General features: G+C 45.1%; 1 protein-coding gene across 2 annotated transcripts in view; it reads right to left on the bottom strand.

Annotated features, from left to right (window-relative positions):
* The window catches only part of LOC137545353 (schlafen family member 11-like), a 194,070-nt gene that overhangs the window by 90,241 nt on the left and 86,241 nt on the right, over positions 1–17,588 (bottom strand). For both annotated transcript variants that reach the window (XM_068266485.1, XM_068266486.1), the window contains one exon: positions 4,087–4,209. In XM_068266485.1, the coding sequence (XP_068122586.1) occupies positions 4,087–4,209 (123 nt within the window). The remainder of the gene's footprint in view (positions 1–4,086; positions 4,210–17,588) is intronic.

The raw sequence follows: 17,588 nt of genomic DNA, 5'->3' as shown, positions 1-17,588 counted from the left end.
TGTTCCTCCTCCTCTTCTTCGTCATAGCTGCTGGGGCCAGCGTTCCCTGAGGCGGATGGCCTGATGTTGGTACCATCACGCTGATCGTTTTCTCCTTCAGATTCCCCCAGTTGCATCATGACAGCTGTTTCCTTGATTTTTAACATCGACCTCTTCAGTAAACACAGCAGTGGTATGGTAATGCTGACTGAAGAGTTGTCACTGCTCACAAGCAACGTGGATTGCTCAAAATTTTGGAGGACTTGGCAGAGGTCCAACATGTTGGCCCAATCGGATCCACAGAAGCTTGGCAGCTGGCCGGATGCGCCTCGGTACTGCGCCGTCATGTACTGGACCACTGCACTCTTCTGCTCGCAAAAGCGGGCTAGCATGTGCAGCGTAGAATTCCAGCGCGTAGGGACATCACACAGCAAGCGATGGTGGGGGAGATTGAAGCGCTCCTGCATCTTGGCGAGTGCCCCCGAAGCAGTACTGGAATTTCTACAATGTTTGGACACTCGACGCACCTTCAACAGCAGATCGGGCACGCCTGGGTATGTCCTCAGGAACCGCTGAACTACTAGGTTCATCACGTGCGCCAGGCAAGGGATGTGTGTCAGCTTAGCCAACCTTAAAGCGCGAATGAGATTACTCCCATTATCACACACAACCATGCCCGGTTTCAGGTCCAGCGGTGCCAGCCACAAATCCGTCTGTTCCTTTATTCCCCTCCAAATTTCCTCCCCTGTGTGCTGCTTATCCCCAAGGCAGATTAGCTTCAGCAACGCTTGCTGACGCATGCCAACAGCTGTGCTGCACTGCTTCCACGATCCTACTGCTGCTGGGTTAGCGTTTCCGGATGAGGTACAGCTTTGAGATGCGTTGGAGGAGAAGGAGTCAGAGAGGTAGGTGCTGCTGTTATCCAGTGGGAGGGACGGCGGTGCAGCTGTTTGTGGCGTGGGCAACACCCGTGCCGTAGCAGGTGAGGAATCGCTGCCAGGCTCCACAAGGTTCACCCAGTGCGCGGTAAGGGAGATGTATCGACCCTGGCCGAACGCACTCGTCCAGGTGTCAGTGGTGAGGTGAACCTTGCAGGCAACGGCATTCTTCAAGCTTCGGGTTATTTTGCTGACCACGTGCTCATGCAACTCAGGCACTGCAGAGCGTGCAAAGTGGTAGCGGCTGGGAACCACGTAACGTGGGATGGCCACTGACATCATGCCCTTGAAGCTGTTTGTCTCCACCAATCGATATGGCAGCATTTCGCAGGCCAGAAGCTTGGCTATGCTGGCTGTTACTGCCACGGCCCGGGGGTCATTTGCTGGCAATTTCCTCTTGCGCTCAAACATCTCCGACACAGACAACTGAACCGTAGCGCTGCACACGGAAGGGCTGTTGGTTGTTGTGTTTGATGAACACTGGGAGACCTCAAGAGCACTACTCCGGAAAGTGACAGTGTCAGCGTCGTCTGATGTTTGTGAATGTTGTGAACCACGCAATGGCTGGGCTACTGCTGCTGCTGAGGCGGGTCTGGTGAACCCAAGGGAGGCAGTGTTGTTTCTGGTACCCTGTCCTGACGCGTTTGCCCAAAGAGTGGGATGTTTGGATAGCATGTGACGGCTCATGCTGGTGGTGGAGAGGTTGTTAATATTTTTCCCCCTGCTCAGGCGGGTCTTGCACACCTTGCAAATCGCCATGGTAACATCCTCAGTGCAGTCTTCAAAGAAAGCCCAGACTTTGGAGCACCTGCCTCCTTGCTGGCGATTTCTGTTTGCTCCTCTTTTGCCTCTCACTTGAACTTCCACGCTTGTGGTGCCTGAAATTGCGCGCCGCCTACCTTGTGGCACAAGGCGAACTCGTGCAGCAGTGTGTTCTTCAACAGACTCATCTGTGCTGCTGCTACGACGGCGATGTTCTCGTTCACAAACAAAATCTGGGTCTCTGTCCACATTGTCCATACCCTCCTCTTCCATCTCCTCAAACTCGTCATATGTCATTGTGGGCCACCGCCGTGGAGTAGAGCTCCCCACAACAACCTCTGCGCAGCACACTCCAACGTCGTCTTCCAGATCTTGTCGGCCGACCTCCTGCAATTGCAACCCCTCCTGCCCAAATTGCTCTGGGATTTGGGTTTCCGAGTCCTCTTCGGACTCGCCTCGTATTTCAGTGCGCGGTGCATTTCCCACAGTTAACGGTTGTGAATCCAGGCACAACATTTCTGGCTGTTCCTCCATTGACCTTTGAAAGGTGGAAGTTTGTTGGGCTGGGAATAGCTCCTGCGAATACCCCATTGTGTCCTGAGGTAATTCATCGGACTGGTTATCTGGCAGTTGTGTGCGTGGTGTCGCTGCCGGTTGTGTCAGCTTTGTGCCCACTGGCTCCTTGTAACTGGCTGAGGACTCGGACCTCGTGCGTGATGTGCTGGTGCTGCTTAACCCACTGCTGGACGCTTGAGAGGTCATCCAAGTAATTATCTGGTCCTGTTCTTTTGGATTTGTGAGGGTTGTTGTCCTGGACAACATGGGCGGTATTGAGTGGGTTTTCTTGGGTGCTCCCCTGTGGCCTGTACGTGAACCGTCAGGGGAAACACCTCTTCCCTTGCCCCTCCCTCTTTCACCGGATTTCTTCCTCATTTCACTTATCCTTACAGTACACGCTGACTGGCAGCAGTACAGTGGCAGTACAGAAATGCTATACAGTACCACTATTCCCAGCAGCGACACAGAGCACAATGCTATACAGTGACGGGTGAGCGGTGTACCACTATTCCCAGCAGACACAGAACAGTACACAGAATGCTATATAGTGTGGCTGAACGAGCGGTGTACCACTGTTCCCAGCAGACACAGAACAGTACACAGAATGCTATATAGTGTGGCTGAACGAGCGGTGTACTACTGTTCCCAGCAGACACAGAACAGTACACAGAATGCTATATAGTGTGGCTGAACGAGCGGTGTACTACTGTTCCCAGCAGACACAGAACAGTACACAGAATGCTATATAGTGTGGCTGAACGAGCGGTGTACTACTGTTCCCAGCAGACACAGAACAGTACACAGAATGCTATATAGTGTGGCTGAACGAGCGGTGTACTACTGTTCCCAGCAGACACAGAACAGTACACAGAATGCTATATAGTGTGGCTGAACGAGCGGTGTACTACTGTTCCCAGCAGACACAGAACAGTACACAGAATGCTATATAGTGTGGCTGAACGAGCGGTGTACTACTGTTCCCAGCAGACACAGAACAGTACACAGAATGCTATATAGTGTGGCTGAACGAGCGGTGTACTACTGTTCCCAGCAGACACAGAACAGTACACAGAATGCTATATAGTGTGGCTGAACGAGCGGTGTACTACTGTTCCCAGCAGCGACACACAATGACTGGGGGGGACCCTGGCTAGCGTGGCTGGAGCGCGAACTACCCTGCCTGCCTACCCAAAGCTAAACCCACAGACAAATGGCGGAGATATGACGTGGTTCGGGTATTTATTTACCCGAACCACGTGACAGTTCGGCCAATCAGAGCGCGTTCGGGTCCGAACCACGTGACCCGTTCGGCCAATCACAGCGCTAGCCGAACGTTCGGGGAACGTTCGGCCATGCGCTCTTAGTTCGGCCATATGGCCGAACGGTTTGGCCGAGCACCGTCAGGTGTTCGGCCGAACTCGAACATCACCCGAACAGGGTGATGTTCTGCAGAACCCGAACAGTGGCGAACACTGTTCGCCCAACACTAATGTTAACCCATTTATCTATTGTGCAGCGCTGTGTAATATGTTGGCGCCTTATAAATACAATAAATAATAATAATAATAATCAAGCCGGGAGGAGAGGTTAACATTTTTTGTTAAGAAAAAAAAAATCAAATGCTATTCAAAAGGCATGATTAGCATCTCATACACCAATCTGCAGTTTCCTCCAAGTGTTCTACCATATCCCGAAAAACAAACTAAAAGGTTATCTCACTTCCACCAAAATGACTTGTAAACTATGGTAGGTTCATTAGATTATGAACTCCTCTAAGGGAAAGCAAGTGACATGAAAAACATAAATGCTATCTACAGTAAGTGCAAATTGATGACAAAAGAATACATACTGCCATATAAATTATATTGTTGCTGCTCAAAAGTCTCCAAGCCTTTCTTTCTGTATACTCCTTTTGCCTGCGGTGGTTCTTCTCCAATTGTGAGTCTTTCAAACTGTTCTTCAAGAGTCAGTTCTATAAAAGCAAAACAAAACTTTAACGTATGTTCAACAATACAAATCTACATGGAGCTTAAAGGATACACGAGCTGGGGAGCGACCTTGAGCAGCACCTGTGTGCACCTGCACATGCATAGAAGCTGCTGGCCATTATGCAAAGGACAGAAGATGATTAGATAACAGCAGAACTGCATTCAGGGACACAGAGACTTCTAGGGGTTGGAAGAAGCCCCAGGTAAGCACAACTTGCTGCATTCAGCTGATGTACCCTTTAAAGAGAAACACCAACCAAGAATTAAACTTTATCTCAATCAGTAGCTGATACCCCCTTTTACATGAGAAATCTATTCCTTTTCTCAAACAGACCATCAGGGGGCGCTGTATGACTGATATTGTGGTGAAACCCCTCCCACAAGAAACTGAGGATCGTGGTACTCCTGACAGTTTCCTGTCTGTGAACCTTGCTGCATTGTGGGAAATAGCTGTTTACAGCTGTTTCCAACAGCCAAGAAAAGCATGCAGCAGCTACATCACCTGCCAGCAGTAGGTTCAAATGTTCACTGGAGTTCCTCTTTAAGTTAAAAAATAAAGTGCATAAATCGAAATGTCAAATCTTGCTACCAATTCCAACCAAATTCCGTGTGCCACTGTAGATTACTTAATACAACAGTATAGTTACCATGTATAGAATGGAACTTAGTCTTTTAATCAGTCTAGACAAAAAAAAAAAATAATAAAAAAAAATAAATATTTTTTGCACAATGAAGAACTGCAGCATAAATGAATAATCAATACCTTCAACTGAAAGAGGAAATAGATCATCCTGATATGATTATGCTCAATTCTAGAGTAAGTGTGAGGCAAATGTAGGATACATTAACCATTTCAGCCCACTGGGATTTTTCACCTTATGTAACAGAGCAATTTTCACCTCCTATTCATTCACCAATAACTTTATCACTACTAATCACAATGAATTGATCTATATCTTGTTTTTTCCACCACCAATTAGGCTTTCTTTGGGTGATACATTTTGCTAGGAATTATTTTTTTCTAAATGCATTTGCACAGGAATAGTAAGAAAAAAAAATTCATTTTTTTCAGTTTCAGCCATTATAGCTTTAAAATAATACATGCTACCATAATTAAAACCCACGTATTTTATTTGCCCATTTGTCTCAGTTATTACACCATTTAAATTATGTCCCTATCACAATGTATGGCACCAATATTTTATTTGGAAATAAAGGTGCATTTTTTTCAGTTTTGTGTTCATCACTATTTACAAGCTTGTAATTTAAAACATGTTCGTAATATACCTGTCACAAGAGCCCTAGTGGTCAGACAGCAAATTGCCTTCCAATCGGTTTCAGCACACAGACCATGCAAGCTGTGGGCGTGATCTTTGCGCAGAAACCGACCAAAATTTGGGCAGCAGCCTGACCAGAAGGGAGCCTGTGAGGTACGGTACAACTTACACACTATTTCAGGGTATTTGCCACCACCACTGGTATGGGCCAGTGGACCCGACTGACTGGTCCTGCAAATAAAAACGGTTAAACACACTCTATTCTGTCTGGCTAGTAACAACAGTAGCATCTCTTCAGAAGTCTGAGTTCGGTTTCTGTGTATGCTGAATAATAGGGTAGCGGAACAGTGAATGACTTTGATGAAGTCTTTATTCACGGGCAATATAAATAATTAATATATACAGACAATTATTAAAATCAACAATTATTGAAACATTAATAGCCAGTATGAAAAATAAAAGAAAGGGAGAAAAAATACTTAGTTTCATGGAAAGATGTCCTTTTGTGGGAAGAATCATAGCAAAATGGTTTCAAGTTCCGCAAAGTTCTTTGTTTTAGAGCAAAATTCAAAGTTCAAAGATGGCCGCCAACCATGTGTCCTCTGGCTGGCCGCAGACCGTTCTCATACAGATGGAATTTGGAGGACTGACTTGCCCGGGCAGCTCATTTACTTTTAATGGAGCTGAGTTCAGAAGCGGACTTCCAGAGTCGGCCCCTGGGCCGGATTATGGTAATCACATCTGGGCAGGGCCTTTCACCAGCCCCATAACCCTGACATTTCTCTAGGCCGACCTACGCGGCCGGCTTGCAAATAATAATTACATATTATCGATCCCCAGAACCTACAGATTAATATGATACCTTGGATGCGGGTGCTAGGGCGTATGGTTACCGAGGGGCCCATAACTCCTTAACCGAACGAGGTATGATTATGATTTGTATACCGAGACGTTGGTCCAATTTCAACGGATCCAAATACACTCCTCCCACCTCTGGGTGATACTCGGTTTTCCTTTAATAAGCAAAAATCATAATGCACATGCTTCATCATTTTAACCCCTGGAGACAGTTTGGCTGGGTAGTCTGATCTCCTGCTGTGAGCTCATCCTGTCTTTTCCCAAAAGGCAGAGTGAGCTCTTTGCTGGCTCCTGGGGCAGCTTCCTCTAGCTGAACAAACTTTTGGTGCCTTTGGCTAATTAACATCTATGTGAGATCAGCTAGGTGTCACTTGGTTCCCAGAACAGAAAAGGGAATGAATGCCTCCATGTTATTCTGCCTTCCCCAGGGAATATGTCTAAGCTAATTAACAAATCAAAAGACGTCCTGCACCTAAATTAGGGGCAGAGGAGAAAAACTTGTATTTTAAAAAACCAGGGATGTCAGTTTCTGATCGCTGCAATGACTAGCAGATCCGACCAAGAAATCGGAGAAACCGACGGCGAATCTTCCAGATTCGCCTACGTTCCTCACGGCTGTTCCGTGACAGCTGGGAGAAAGAGAAACTCCAGGTTGCTACAGGGTATCCCTGTGGGCCAACTCTAGGTTGCTACAGGGTATCCCTGTGGGCCAATATCTAAGGGTTCGCCGGAATTGTACTAGTGTTGAATCCTTTAAACAAGAGGCTGGCCGGTTATGTACGCGCTTTCAGGCGCGGGGTTATGAGGATGGAACCCTTAAAAGGGCCTATCAAAGAGCACTGAGTAGTAATAGAGATAAATTACTTAATTCAAACAGGGTGGCGGGGTCTGGACAACAGCAGACCAGATTCTGCACCCGCTTCTGTATGCAGCATGGGGAAATTACACGGATTTTGGACAAATACTGGTATATGTTGTGTAACGATTCGCGGTTGTCTCCTTTTGTTCCACCCCGACCCAATATTACATTCAGGAGGGCCCCTTCTTTGAGGGATACGTTGGTTAACAGCCACTTTGAGGACACCTCAAGACCACATTGTCGGGTCTTTGGTACTTATACCTGTGGAGGTTGTAGTTTTTGTAGATTTATGTATGTGGGGGCATCTGTGGTGCTCCCGGACGGTAGGCAGTGGAGACTTTCACATTTCGTTAATTGCACCACTAAATTTGTGGTTTATTTGCTTCTATGCCCCTGTGGGGCGTTTTATGTTGGAAAAACAACACGTGAACTTAGAGAGCGTATCTCGGAGCACGTGCAAAGCATAAGGAATGTGAACTCCACTGCGCCTGTCGGGGTGCACTTCAGACAGCACCACAGTGGTGACCCTAGGGGACTTAGATTTGTGGGCATTGATCGGGTCCATGGTTCAATAAGAGGAGGCAATCTTGATAGACTGCTATGCCAAAGGGAATGCCGATGGATTTTCAATTTGAGAGCTACTTCTCCCCCGGGGCTGAATGAAGTGGAGGGTTTTGCCCCCTTTCTTCTGCTATAGATAGATCACAGGTTCGCCTGTGACTGGGCAGTTGGCTGCTCACCTGCTTTCATACTGTGTGCGGGACTCACCTTGTCTCTTCTCTGGCTGTGCTGACTTCTCGCTGTGTCTGATCGTGCAGCTTTTTCTCCAAACACCCTACATTAATAATGGGTATGTCCGGCAGTTGTGCCGATTCTTGATGAGCTATGGTGTTGATAGCTTTTCTTTAATAACAGGTCTATTTCTATCTGGGGTTATAATTGCAGAATCTATAAAATAGGTTTGTAGTAAGCTGTTGGACTGTTTTTAGTATGCATGTACGCGTGTTGTTATGTATGTTTAAATTGAGGCTGTGGCTCTGTTACCTCCCTGTGTCGTCGTTGGCCATTGAGGCGTCCGCCCTGTCGTTTTCCATTGAGCACTGGGTTGCCGTGGAGACCTGGGGGCGGGACGCCTCTGACGCCGGCGATGCGTGGCTCCTGTCGCTCTCCCTCCCGCTTGCCGCGGTTTGTGGGCGGATGTGTGGCGTGTGATGGGCGGCTCGCGTAGTCTGGCGTGGAGCGTTCGGCCGTGCGTGCTCCCTGGCGCTCCCTCCGCCCGCCGTAGTGCTGTGGGCGGATGTGGGGCGTGGTGGGGGAGCTCGCGTTGGCCGGCGCTGGGCTGACGACGCACGGAGGGGCGGAGTCAACAGCAGGCTGTTCCCGATAGGGCAGGATGGCTGTTAAAAGCAGCTGACAGCTGATGACGGTGAGCCACGCCTCCTGAGGAAACGAGCAGTAGCTCGTGAAACATGTCGGGGCTGTGAGAGGCATTACCGTCTGTCTGCCTGGCCCTCCGACTACCTTACCTTATTGGATCCGGTACCACTCGAGCATGTCTCCGCTCTTATGCACAGAAGGAAGCACTTGGTCTGTTTGGCAGCCTGCAAAAGGACATCCATAGCAAGTTTGGTGAGCAGCCTCCCAGTGCATGCCAGCACACACTGGAATTGTATTTGGATAACTTGTGCCTCTGAACCGCTTTGCTTGTCTGGACTTTTTTTTTTTTGATGAACATTGCTTTGATGCTTCAACCTGCTGTGTGCAACACGCTGTGTTTACCGTGACAGAAAGCTTACATATGATGGTTCTGCCATCTAACCTATGCTGCTAACCTATGCTGCTGACTTTAACTGCATGCTGCTGCTGTCTATGCTATTGATGCTACACTGATTCCTGTTTGGCTATGCATTATCTACAGCTGTATCCTCTACTGTGATAAACAGACTACTTGCTGCTATTTGGAATCTTCACTAAGACTGTGCATATATAATACCGTTGTGTTACATTACTACTGCTGCTTGCAGGCTACAATTACCATCTTGCTATTAATGGCGGTCCGGATCTGCACACGTGATTAATAAGGTTGCAACCTAAAGAGGCATACTAATGCATTGCTGCCATTGGCGCTCCACTTACATTACAGTGCATATGAGGTTGAATGTTGAGTTTGCCGTATGAGTTGCTGGGGTCTGTAGGGGTGGTGGTTGGGATATGAGGCCAGGTATTTTAATAGATACTGTTTTTTTGATACAATAAAGATTTATATGCTTTTTATAAAAAAGATTTTTGAGTAATTCTATTCATTGGTGTGTACCATTCACCGTCTCCATTCCTTCCTACCTGTTTTTTCTGCTACAGGTAGCCCCTACACAACCAATCCAGATTCTATTGATCTGAATCGCAATCGATGCAGAGAATCGATTGCGATCGCATTTTCTTCACGGGTGGTTCTAGGACGCGTCTGCGGCCCCGCAACCGTCCGTGACAATACCCTCTTCACACGCATATTAAAAAAGTTCAGACCCTTAGGTAACTATTTGTGGGTTTTGTTTTCTTTTAAATTGTATTTTTTTTTTTACCATTAAAATGTTTTATTTGGGTAATTTTTGTTGTGGGAGTTACAGTTAATTTTAAATGTAAAAATGTGGGTTTATTTTATAAAAAAATGTATGTAGATGTAGTTTTACTATTTGGCAACAAGATGGCCACAGTGCGGTTTTTTTTTCATCCAGGAAGCGAGAACTCACTTCCAGGAAGCATTAGGAGGATGGGATTTTTTTCTTTTTTTTCAGAAAGACCACGGCCTCTTATAAGAAGCCATCGGTTTTTCTGCCGGGAACTTAGATCGATTGAATGGGAACTACATTCCCATTCATTGATCTCTGGGCTAACAGGAGCCCGTGGCGGGAGCACGAGCCCGATTGCGCACGGGAGCATGCAGTAGTCCAGCAGCTGTCACCTGGACGTGACAATCACGTCCAGGCGGCAGGAATGGTTAATAGATGAAGTGCATGAACCAAAATAGAAGTGTGCAATTATGAGTGAGATCCATTTAATCCAATAGAACAGGGGTTTAACCATTCTAGGACCACAGGTTTACACTTCCCAGTGACCAGGCAATTTTTTTTTACAATTCAGCACTGCACAGCTTTAATGGTTTATTGCGTAGTCATACAACTTAGCACCCATATTAATTTTACCTCCTTTTCTTCCCACCAACAGAGCGTTTTTTGGTGGCCTCTGATTACTGCTGCCATTTTTTTTTTTTTTTGTAAATAAAAAAAAAAAAAAGAGAAGCGCAAAATTTGAACACTTTTTATATCTCCCCTAAATTGGACCTACACAACTATATACACACTATACAATACATACATAGGCATGTGCAAGTGAGTATGGAGGGCTGGCATCTTACCATTTTGGCAGTTAAACTGCTGTTTATGAAATCCCGTTGAAAACGAAGGAAACCCTGAAAATCCCCCATGAGGAGATGGACTGGCACAAATCCTATCGGTTCTGTTTGATTTTAACCGTCTACTTTTTTGCGATAGTGGTCCTTTAAAGAGAACCTGAACTGAAAATTAAAAGTCAAAATAAACATAAACACGTGATACTTACCTCCCGTGTAGTCTACTACGCAATCTCTTTCTCCTCTCCTGCGGCCCATTTGTCTACTGTGATCAATGGAATTCTCCGTCCTCCATTTTAAAAATGGCCATTACCCCATAACAGCTTCCTGGTCAGCACACTGTTACACTGTAATATCACCCACTTCAGCCATAGGGAAACATGCACATTACCTTGCACATTCAGTTGTAACTGACAGCTGCTGATATATAACTGACAGCAACTGGTATAATTCAGTTCTGACAAAGTATTGTGAGAGCTGGAAGGGATCACTGCAATAAGAAAATGGTGAGCCTCTGAGAGGAACTGAGGTGAGGTAAGTATGTAATATTCATTTTGCAGCTACATCATGTGTGTATTTTAAATAATTTTACTCAGTTCAGGTTCCCTTTAAGGTACAGTGATACATTCTCACAGTAAAAGTGGTATATTATCACTTCTGTCCTTAAGTTATCACCTCTGTAGTTATTTCCACATGCAGAATATAGGGAGAGGAGGAGCACAGGCAGGATGTAGCTCCACCCTCCTGCTGCCAGGACGATTACAACTAGCCTGAGTAGACAGCCAGGAAAGGAGAGAGAGAGGGTGTGTGAGTGCGTGTGTGTGTGTGTGTGTGTGTCTCTATTGTGTAAATTTCTGTGAGTTTGTGTTGCTCTGTGTATACATGCTTGATGTGTCCCTCCCTCCCTTCTCTGTGGGTCCCTTTTGTGTATATTTCTCTCTAGGCGGTCTTCTTCTGCACAAACTAGTAAAAAATAAAGTAGACAGCTCAGAATGCTTCACTTTACATTGCAGTCTGTAGAAACTCTCCACTTAAAGAGACTCTGTAACAAAAATTGCATCCTGTTTTTTATCATCCTACAAGTTCCAAAACCTAATGTGCTCTGGATTACTGCAGCACTTTCTACTATCACCATCTCTGTAATAAATCAGCGTATCTCTCCCCTGTCGGACTTGTCGCCCTGTGTCTGGAAGGCTGCCAAGTTCTTCAGTGTTGTGGTTCTGCTATGCACTCCCCCCTCCAGTCCCCTCTATGCACACTGCCTGTGTGTGTTATTTAGATTACGGCAGCTTCTCTCTTATCTTTTACAAACTGGATAAATCCTCCTCTGAGCTGGCTGGGCTTTCACGTACTGAAGAATTACAGACAAGGGCAGAGCTGTTTGCAGGAGGAAACGAGCAGCCTGACACTTCAGTGCATGAGAGCTGCAGGGGACAGAAGGTAAACACACAAATGATCTCTTGAGATTCAAAAGGAAGGCTGTATACAGCCTGCTTGTGTATGGATGTATTTTCTATGTGTGGACATACTGTACATCAACCTACTTCCTGTTTTGGTGGCCATTTTGTTTGTTTATAAACAAACTTTTTAAAACTGTTTTTAACCACTTTTAATGCGGCGGGGAGCAGCGAAATTGTGACAGAGGGTAATAGGAGATGTCCCCTAACGCACTGGTATGTTTACTTTTGTGCGATTTTAACAATATAGATTCTCTTTAACAACAGCTCAGGTGAGGTGATAATCAACAGGTTTTAGACCAGCCCATCGCCTCATGAGGGGATCTTGGTGTTTTCTTTATTTTCAAAAGCACTTAGTAAATGGCAGTTGCTCCATCGGACTGCCCAAAAACTGTGCAGCGAGCAGGGAGGCTGGCCAGCATATCTGTAAAATTATTTTTCAAGGAGTGTCTTTATAAAGAATAAAGGCCTTGCTGAGAATCCCCCATGAGGAAATGAGCTGGTCCAAAACCTGTCGGTAATATCAGATTTCTACTCCCTACTGTAAGTGACAGCAACATAGGAGAGAAGTAATTTATGGCTCATTTTACTGAGGAAGAAATGTACTTCTTATTTGTATGTGTTTGCATGTATTTTACTTTTTCTACCGTGATAGTAGTCCTTTAACTTTAGTAATCTCTCCTTAGCTTAAACACAGAAGAGTTAACTTTAGGTTTCTCTGAGGTAAATTGTTTAGTGACTACTACATGCCTCATCACCATGGAGATAACAATAAAACCAGCTCAGAAACGTTATTACAGACAGGAGATGAGCTTAGTGAATTGAGGCCAATGAGCATGATTCCCAAAGCTTTTTCACCGGTTTTCCTCTGTTTTCACCTTATCTATGTTACTTTTTTAAGCTCCCAAATATCAAAAATATAGTATAATTAAAGTAGGAAACGGAATATTAAAATGAAGTTAATCAGGAACAACTTACTTTGAGTGATGGTTTTGCTTGTAAATGTGCTGGAAGATTATTTTTATTAATTAAGTGATAAATAAGTCATGTATGAGAAGTTTTGTGAGTTGAGCCCTATGTGTCTATGAATCCAGTAATCTGGGAGGCCTATATGCCCGTTTGTAGGGCCGTGCGGGCACCCTGGGTGCTGTTGGGAGGGGGGGGGGCGCTGTAAAGGAGGGGGGAGCCGGAGCCGCGGGGAGGGCAGCCCGACCTCTCCCTGGGCCACCCACCGTGCTCCCTCCTCAGACGCAGAGTAATTAGCGCCGCAGGAAGCTCTCTCAAACCTGCTACAGTCGGTCGTTAAGTGTTTGGGGTTCAAATTCAGTAAAGGGGCGGAGCCAAAAACAGTCAGATTTCTTTGCTGGATAAACTGCTTCCATTAGCACAATTTTGATGCCAGGAACCCAAAAGCTCACAAACTTGGTCATTGAGTAGTGACTGTGTGTCCAGGTTACAAAAAGTGGGTGGAGTTAAAAACTGATTTTTCTGGGAAATTGTAAACCGCAGCCCTTCTTCACTGTTAATGGCAGGGTTCTCAAACTTAGCATAGCTGGTTACTGGGTGACTGGGATTAATATTCAGAAAGGTGGGTGGAGCCTAAAAATGGCAATAAAAAAAAATCACATGTCACTTTTCAAGGAGAATATTAAAATTGCTGCCATTCTTGCACTGTTAATGGCACAAGCCTCAAACCTGGTACAGTTGGTAATTGGGGTTCAAATTCAGAAAAGGGGACAGAGCCACAAACAGTGAATCAGATTTGTTTCATTTCATGGGAAAATACAAATTATTGATGCCAAGGACCCCACAGCTCACAAACTTGGTCATTGAGTGACTTTGTGTCCAGGTTACAAAAAGTGGGCGGAGCCGAAAACAAATTTCACTGGGAAAGTGTAAACTGCAGCCCTTCTTACACTGTTTATTTCAGGGTTCCCAATCTTTGCCCAGATGGTCACTGAGTGACTGAGATTAATATTCAGGGAAGTGGGTGGAGCCTATAATAGCCAATTAAAATTCACCTGTTGATTTTCAAGTGGAATATTTAAATTGCTGCCATTTTTACACTGTTAATAGCAGATGCCTCAAACCTGCTACAGTTGGTCATTGGGTGACTGGGGTTCAAATGCTGGAGAGGGGGTGGAGCCACAAACAGCGTATCTGATTTGTTTAATTTCTATGGGAATATACAAATTATTGATGCCAAGGACCCCAAAGCTCACAAACTTGGTCATTGAGTGTTTGTGCGTTAGGGTTAGAAAGTGGGCGGAGCCAACACCAGTCAAATACCTACCCGGGCAACGCCGGGTCATCAGTGGGTGGAGACAAATACAAATTTCACTGGGAAAATGTAAACTGCAGCCAGTTGGTCACTGGGTGACTGGGATTAATATTCAGAAAAGTGGGTGGAGCCTACAAAAGTGAATCAAACTTTACCTGTTGCTTTTCAAGGGGAAGATTTAATTTCTGGAACTGTTAATGGCACAGGTCTCAAACCTGGTACAGTTGGTTATTGGGTGACTGTAGTTCAAATTCAGAAAAGGGGGTGGAGCCACACACAACCAATCAGATTTGTTTCATTTCAATGCAGATTATTGATACCAAAGACCACAAAGCTCACAAATTTGGTCAGTGAGTATTTGTGTGTTAGGGTTAGAAAAAGTGGGTGGAGCCAACACCAGCCAAATACATACCTGGGCAATCAGCTAGTATATAATAAAATTAAATTATAATAGAACAATAATAAAATGCAATGGCAGCTTTCAGGGTAAGAAAAACTACACTATGGAAACTTGTAATTTGTAAACAGACAATATTACTTATGCACAAAAGCAAATATGATAACTGTATGAGTAATACAAAGTAGGAAAACACATTTTTATTGAATGTTATGTCAGAGTTTTAGACCACTTTACGTTCTTTGTTTTTGTGTGTGTATGATTAGCTCAACTTTCAAAGTACTGTAGCAACTTCCTTTTAATATATGTCCTAGTGTATAGAAACAGTATTTCTGCAGTGAAATTAAATTTAGCGTATTAACAGAAAATACTATGCAGTATGCATCGTAACACAATTAGACAGGTGCATAAATGTGGGCTCCCCAACAGAGATATTATATCAATACATAGCGGAGCCACTTTTTGTAAATATAATCAGAATCAAGTTTATTTCGCAAAGCATGACTGGGTCATACCCGGAATTGGGTTGGGCACAGACAGAGAACTCAGCAGCAAAAACAAAACAAAAAGACAATGAGAAGGCAACAACAAGTACACATCTAACATCTAACCATGACATCTAACATAATATAATGGCCTGTAGATGCCTCCTACTGCCTTTAATGAGTATTTTTTTACCATTCTGCCATAAAATATCTCTCTCTCCAGTTAATCTAAAAGTGATGGCTGCCAGCATGGACACCCGACTTCAAATCATCACATATATTTCCCATGGTATTCAAGTCAGGAGACTGACGGCCATTGCAGAACTTTGTACTTCTCCCTCTACATCATACATGTCAAACTCCGGCCCGTGGGCCAAATCTGGCCTTCAGATCCATTAAATTTGGTCCTCAAGTGGTTTCCCCACTTTGCATTATGTTTCTTGCACTGTAGACCACCAGGGAAGCTGTATTGGAGGTGCAGCCCTAGATCACCAGGGAAGCCATATGGGGAGTGTCAGGAATATACTGGGGTGTTTATGATATAAGGATAACAGGAACATATTCTTTCATTTTTCTGCCTGTGTTCCATGTAGGTCTGCTAGAAGGGAGCTGTGTTGCCTTTGATTGCTTGGGGCAAGGAAGTGGGTATTGTCTTGACCATATGAAGTACTTTGAGTTTCTGTATGCAGTTCCTCTGAAAGTGGTTCCCTGCTAATGGGATTATCTGCCTGGCTTTTTGAACTCAGGAGACGGCCCATTGTCTCAATACACAAAGCAAGATTAGTCAGGAAGAGTCTAACACACATGTCAACTTTTGGTGAAGAAACACTATTTCATTGTGAGGAAATTAAATTATTGGTGGAGGTGCAAACTATATCCTTATCTTTGATCAGCTAGGGAATACGGTCAACAATGGGGTTGTCACCTGTAACTTGGACTAGGGAAATCTTTTCATGTATGTGGATGTTAGATCTCTGGAAATCCAATTATGACTGAGGATGTAATTAAATCTAGCTCCCCCCCCCGTCCACACAGGCTTACTTCATTATAAAAACCAGGGGACAGCTACCTCAAATCAGTTCTCTTCTGATGGTAGCGGCAGCTGGACTCCCAGCCCAAGCTAAGGGGCTCCTGGTCAAAGCCAGAACTGTGTCCGTCCACAAAAGTCCAAGATTCTTCTATCTGGATCCCTGTATTTGGTAAGCAAATCGCTTTTGTGTGTACCTTTGTAACTCTTAATTTTTGTAACTTTTACTTTGTAAATGTTTTACTTTGTTTTTGTACATCTTTTGTATATATTAAGTTCTGCATTGTTCTATGTTTTTATGGAATATGAAATCATTATTTAATAAGCTTGACTTCTGCTGTACTAAACTAACACTCATAGCCTAGAAGAGACTGAAGTGTAACCGTGTATAAGTTCATGCCTAATTGTACGCTTGAGCAACACTACCGTATGAAATTGTAATTGCATTGTGTGTGGGGGCGTTTGTCATACGTTGGCCTAAAGCGCGCAGCTGAGCCAACGTACGAAACGCCAGTGCGAGTAGCTAACAGTATCGTTCGGAACGACTGTTAGTGGTTTTGCTGCACGACAGTGTAACTTGCATTACAAGTCAGTGTCTGATTGTGCTGTGTTACTGTACAACTGTACTGTGTGTGTGGGTGCGTGGCGTTCTCGTATTCGGCCTAAGCGCAAAGCTGACCCAAATACGAAAACGCAGTTTGCGCGTTGAGCCCTCGACCGCTGAGGGGATGTGTCTAGCAACGCTAGTGGTGGCAGTGGGAAGTGTTTGAGGGGTCCCAGCCTTGTTTGTAGCTTAAATAAGGCTGTTCCCCGCTTAATCTGGTCAAACCCGCAGTCGGGAACCGTATACGCAGGCGTGCCGTGGGCCGGTTCCTGACATAATTGGCTGGCAGTGGTGGGAACGTTTAGTACATTAGTACGCAGTTTAGCTCGCTATTCTGAGTACTAAAGGCTGGAAGCTTGCTAGAAGCAACTAGCCTACAGAAGTCTACTCAGTGCAGAATCTATAAACTTTTTTTTTGTTCAAGGATACACACTTGGTATTTTGCTTTCCCTTCCCCCTTTTTTTCTTTTTCTTTTTGCAACACGATGGCTCAGAAAGCATCCAGCTATGCAAGGCAAAACAAAGAGATGCTACTCAACCTGTGTGAGCACAAAGGCATCGAGACGGTGAGCGGCCAGACGAAGGAGCAGTTAGTTCGTGCGCTCGAGGAGTATGATGAGGCAGAGCGAGCCCGTGCTTCAACGTCAGCGGATGCAGCTCACGACACACCAGAGGAGGAATCGCTCCCGCCACAGAATGCGAGTGGAGACGA

Source organism: Hyperolius riggenbachi, chromosome 2, assembly GCF_040937935.1.
Source record: "Hyperolius riggenbachi isolate aHypRig1 chromosome 2, aHypRig1.pri, whole genome shotgun sequence".
In the NCBI taxonomy this organism is placed as follows: domain Eukaryota; kingdom Metazoa; phylum Chordata; class Amphibia; order Anura; family Hyperoliidae; genus Hyperolius; species Hyperolius riggenbachi.
The sequence above is the reverse complement of the archived record's forward strand: the minus strand, read 5'-3'. Positions and strand labels throughout refer to the sequence as shown.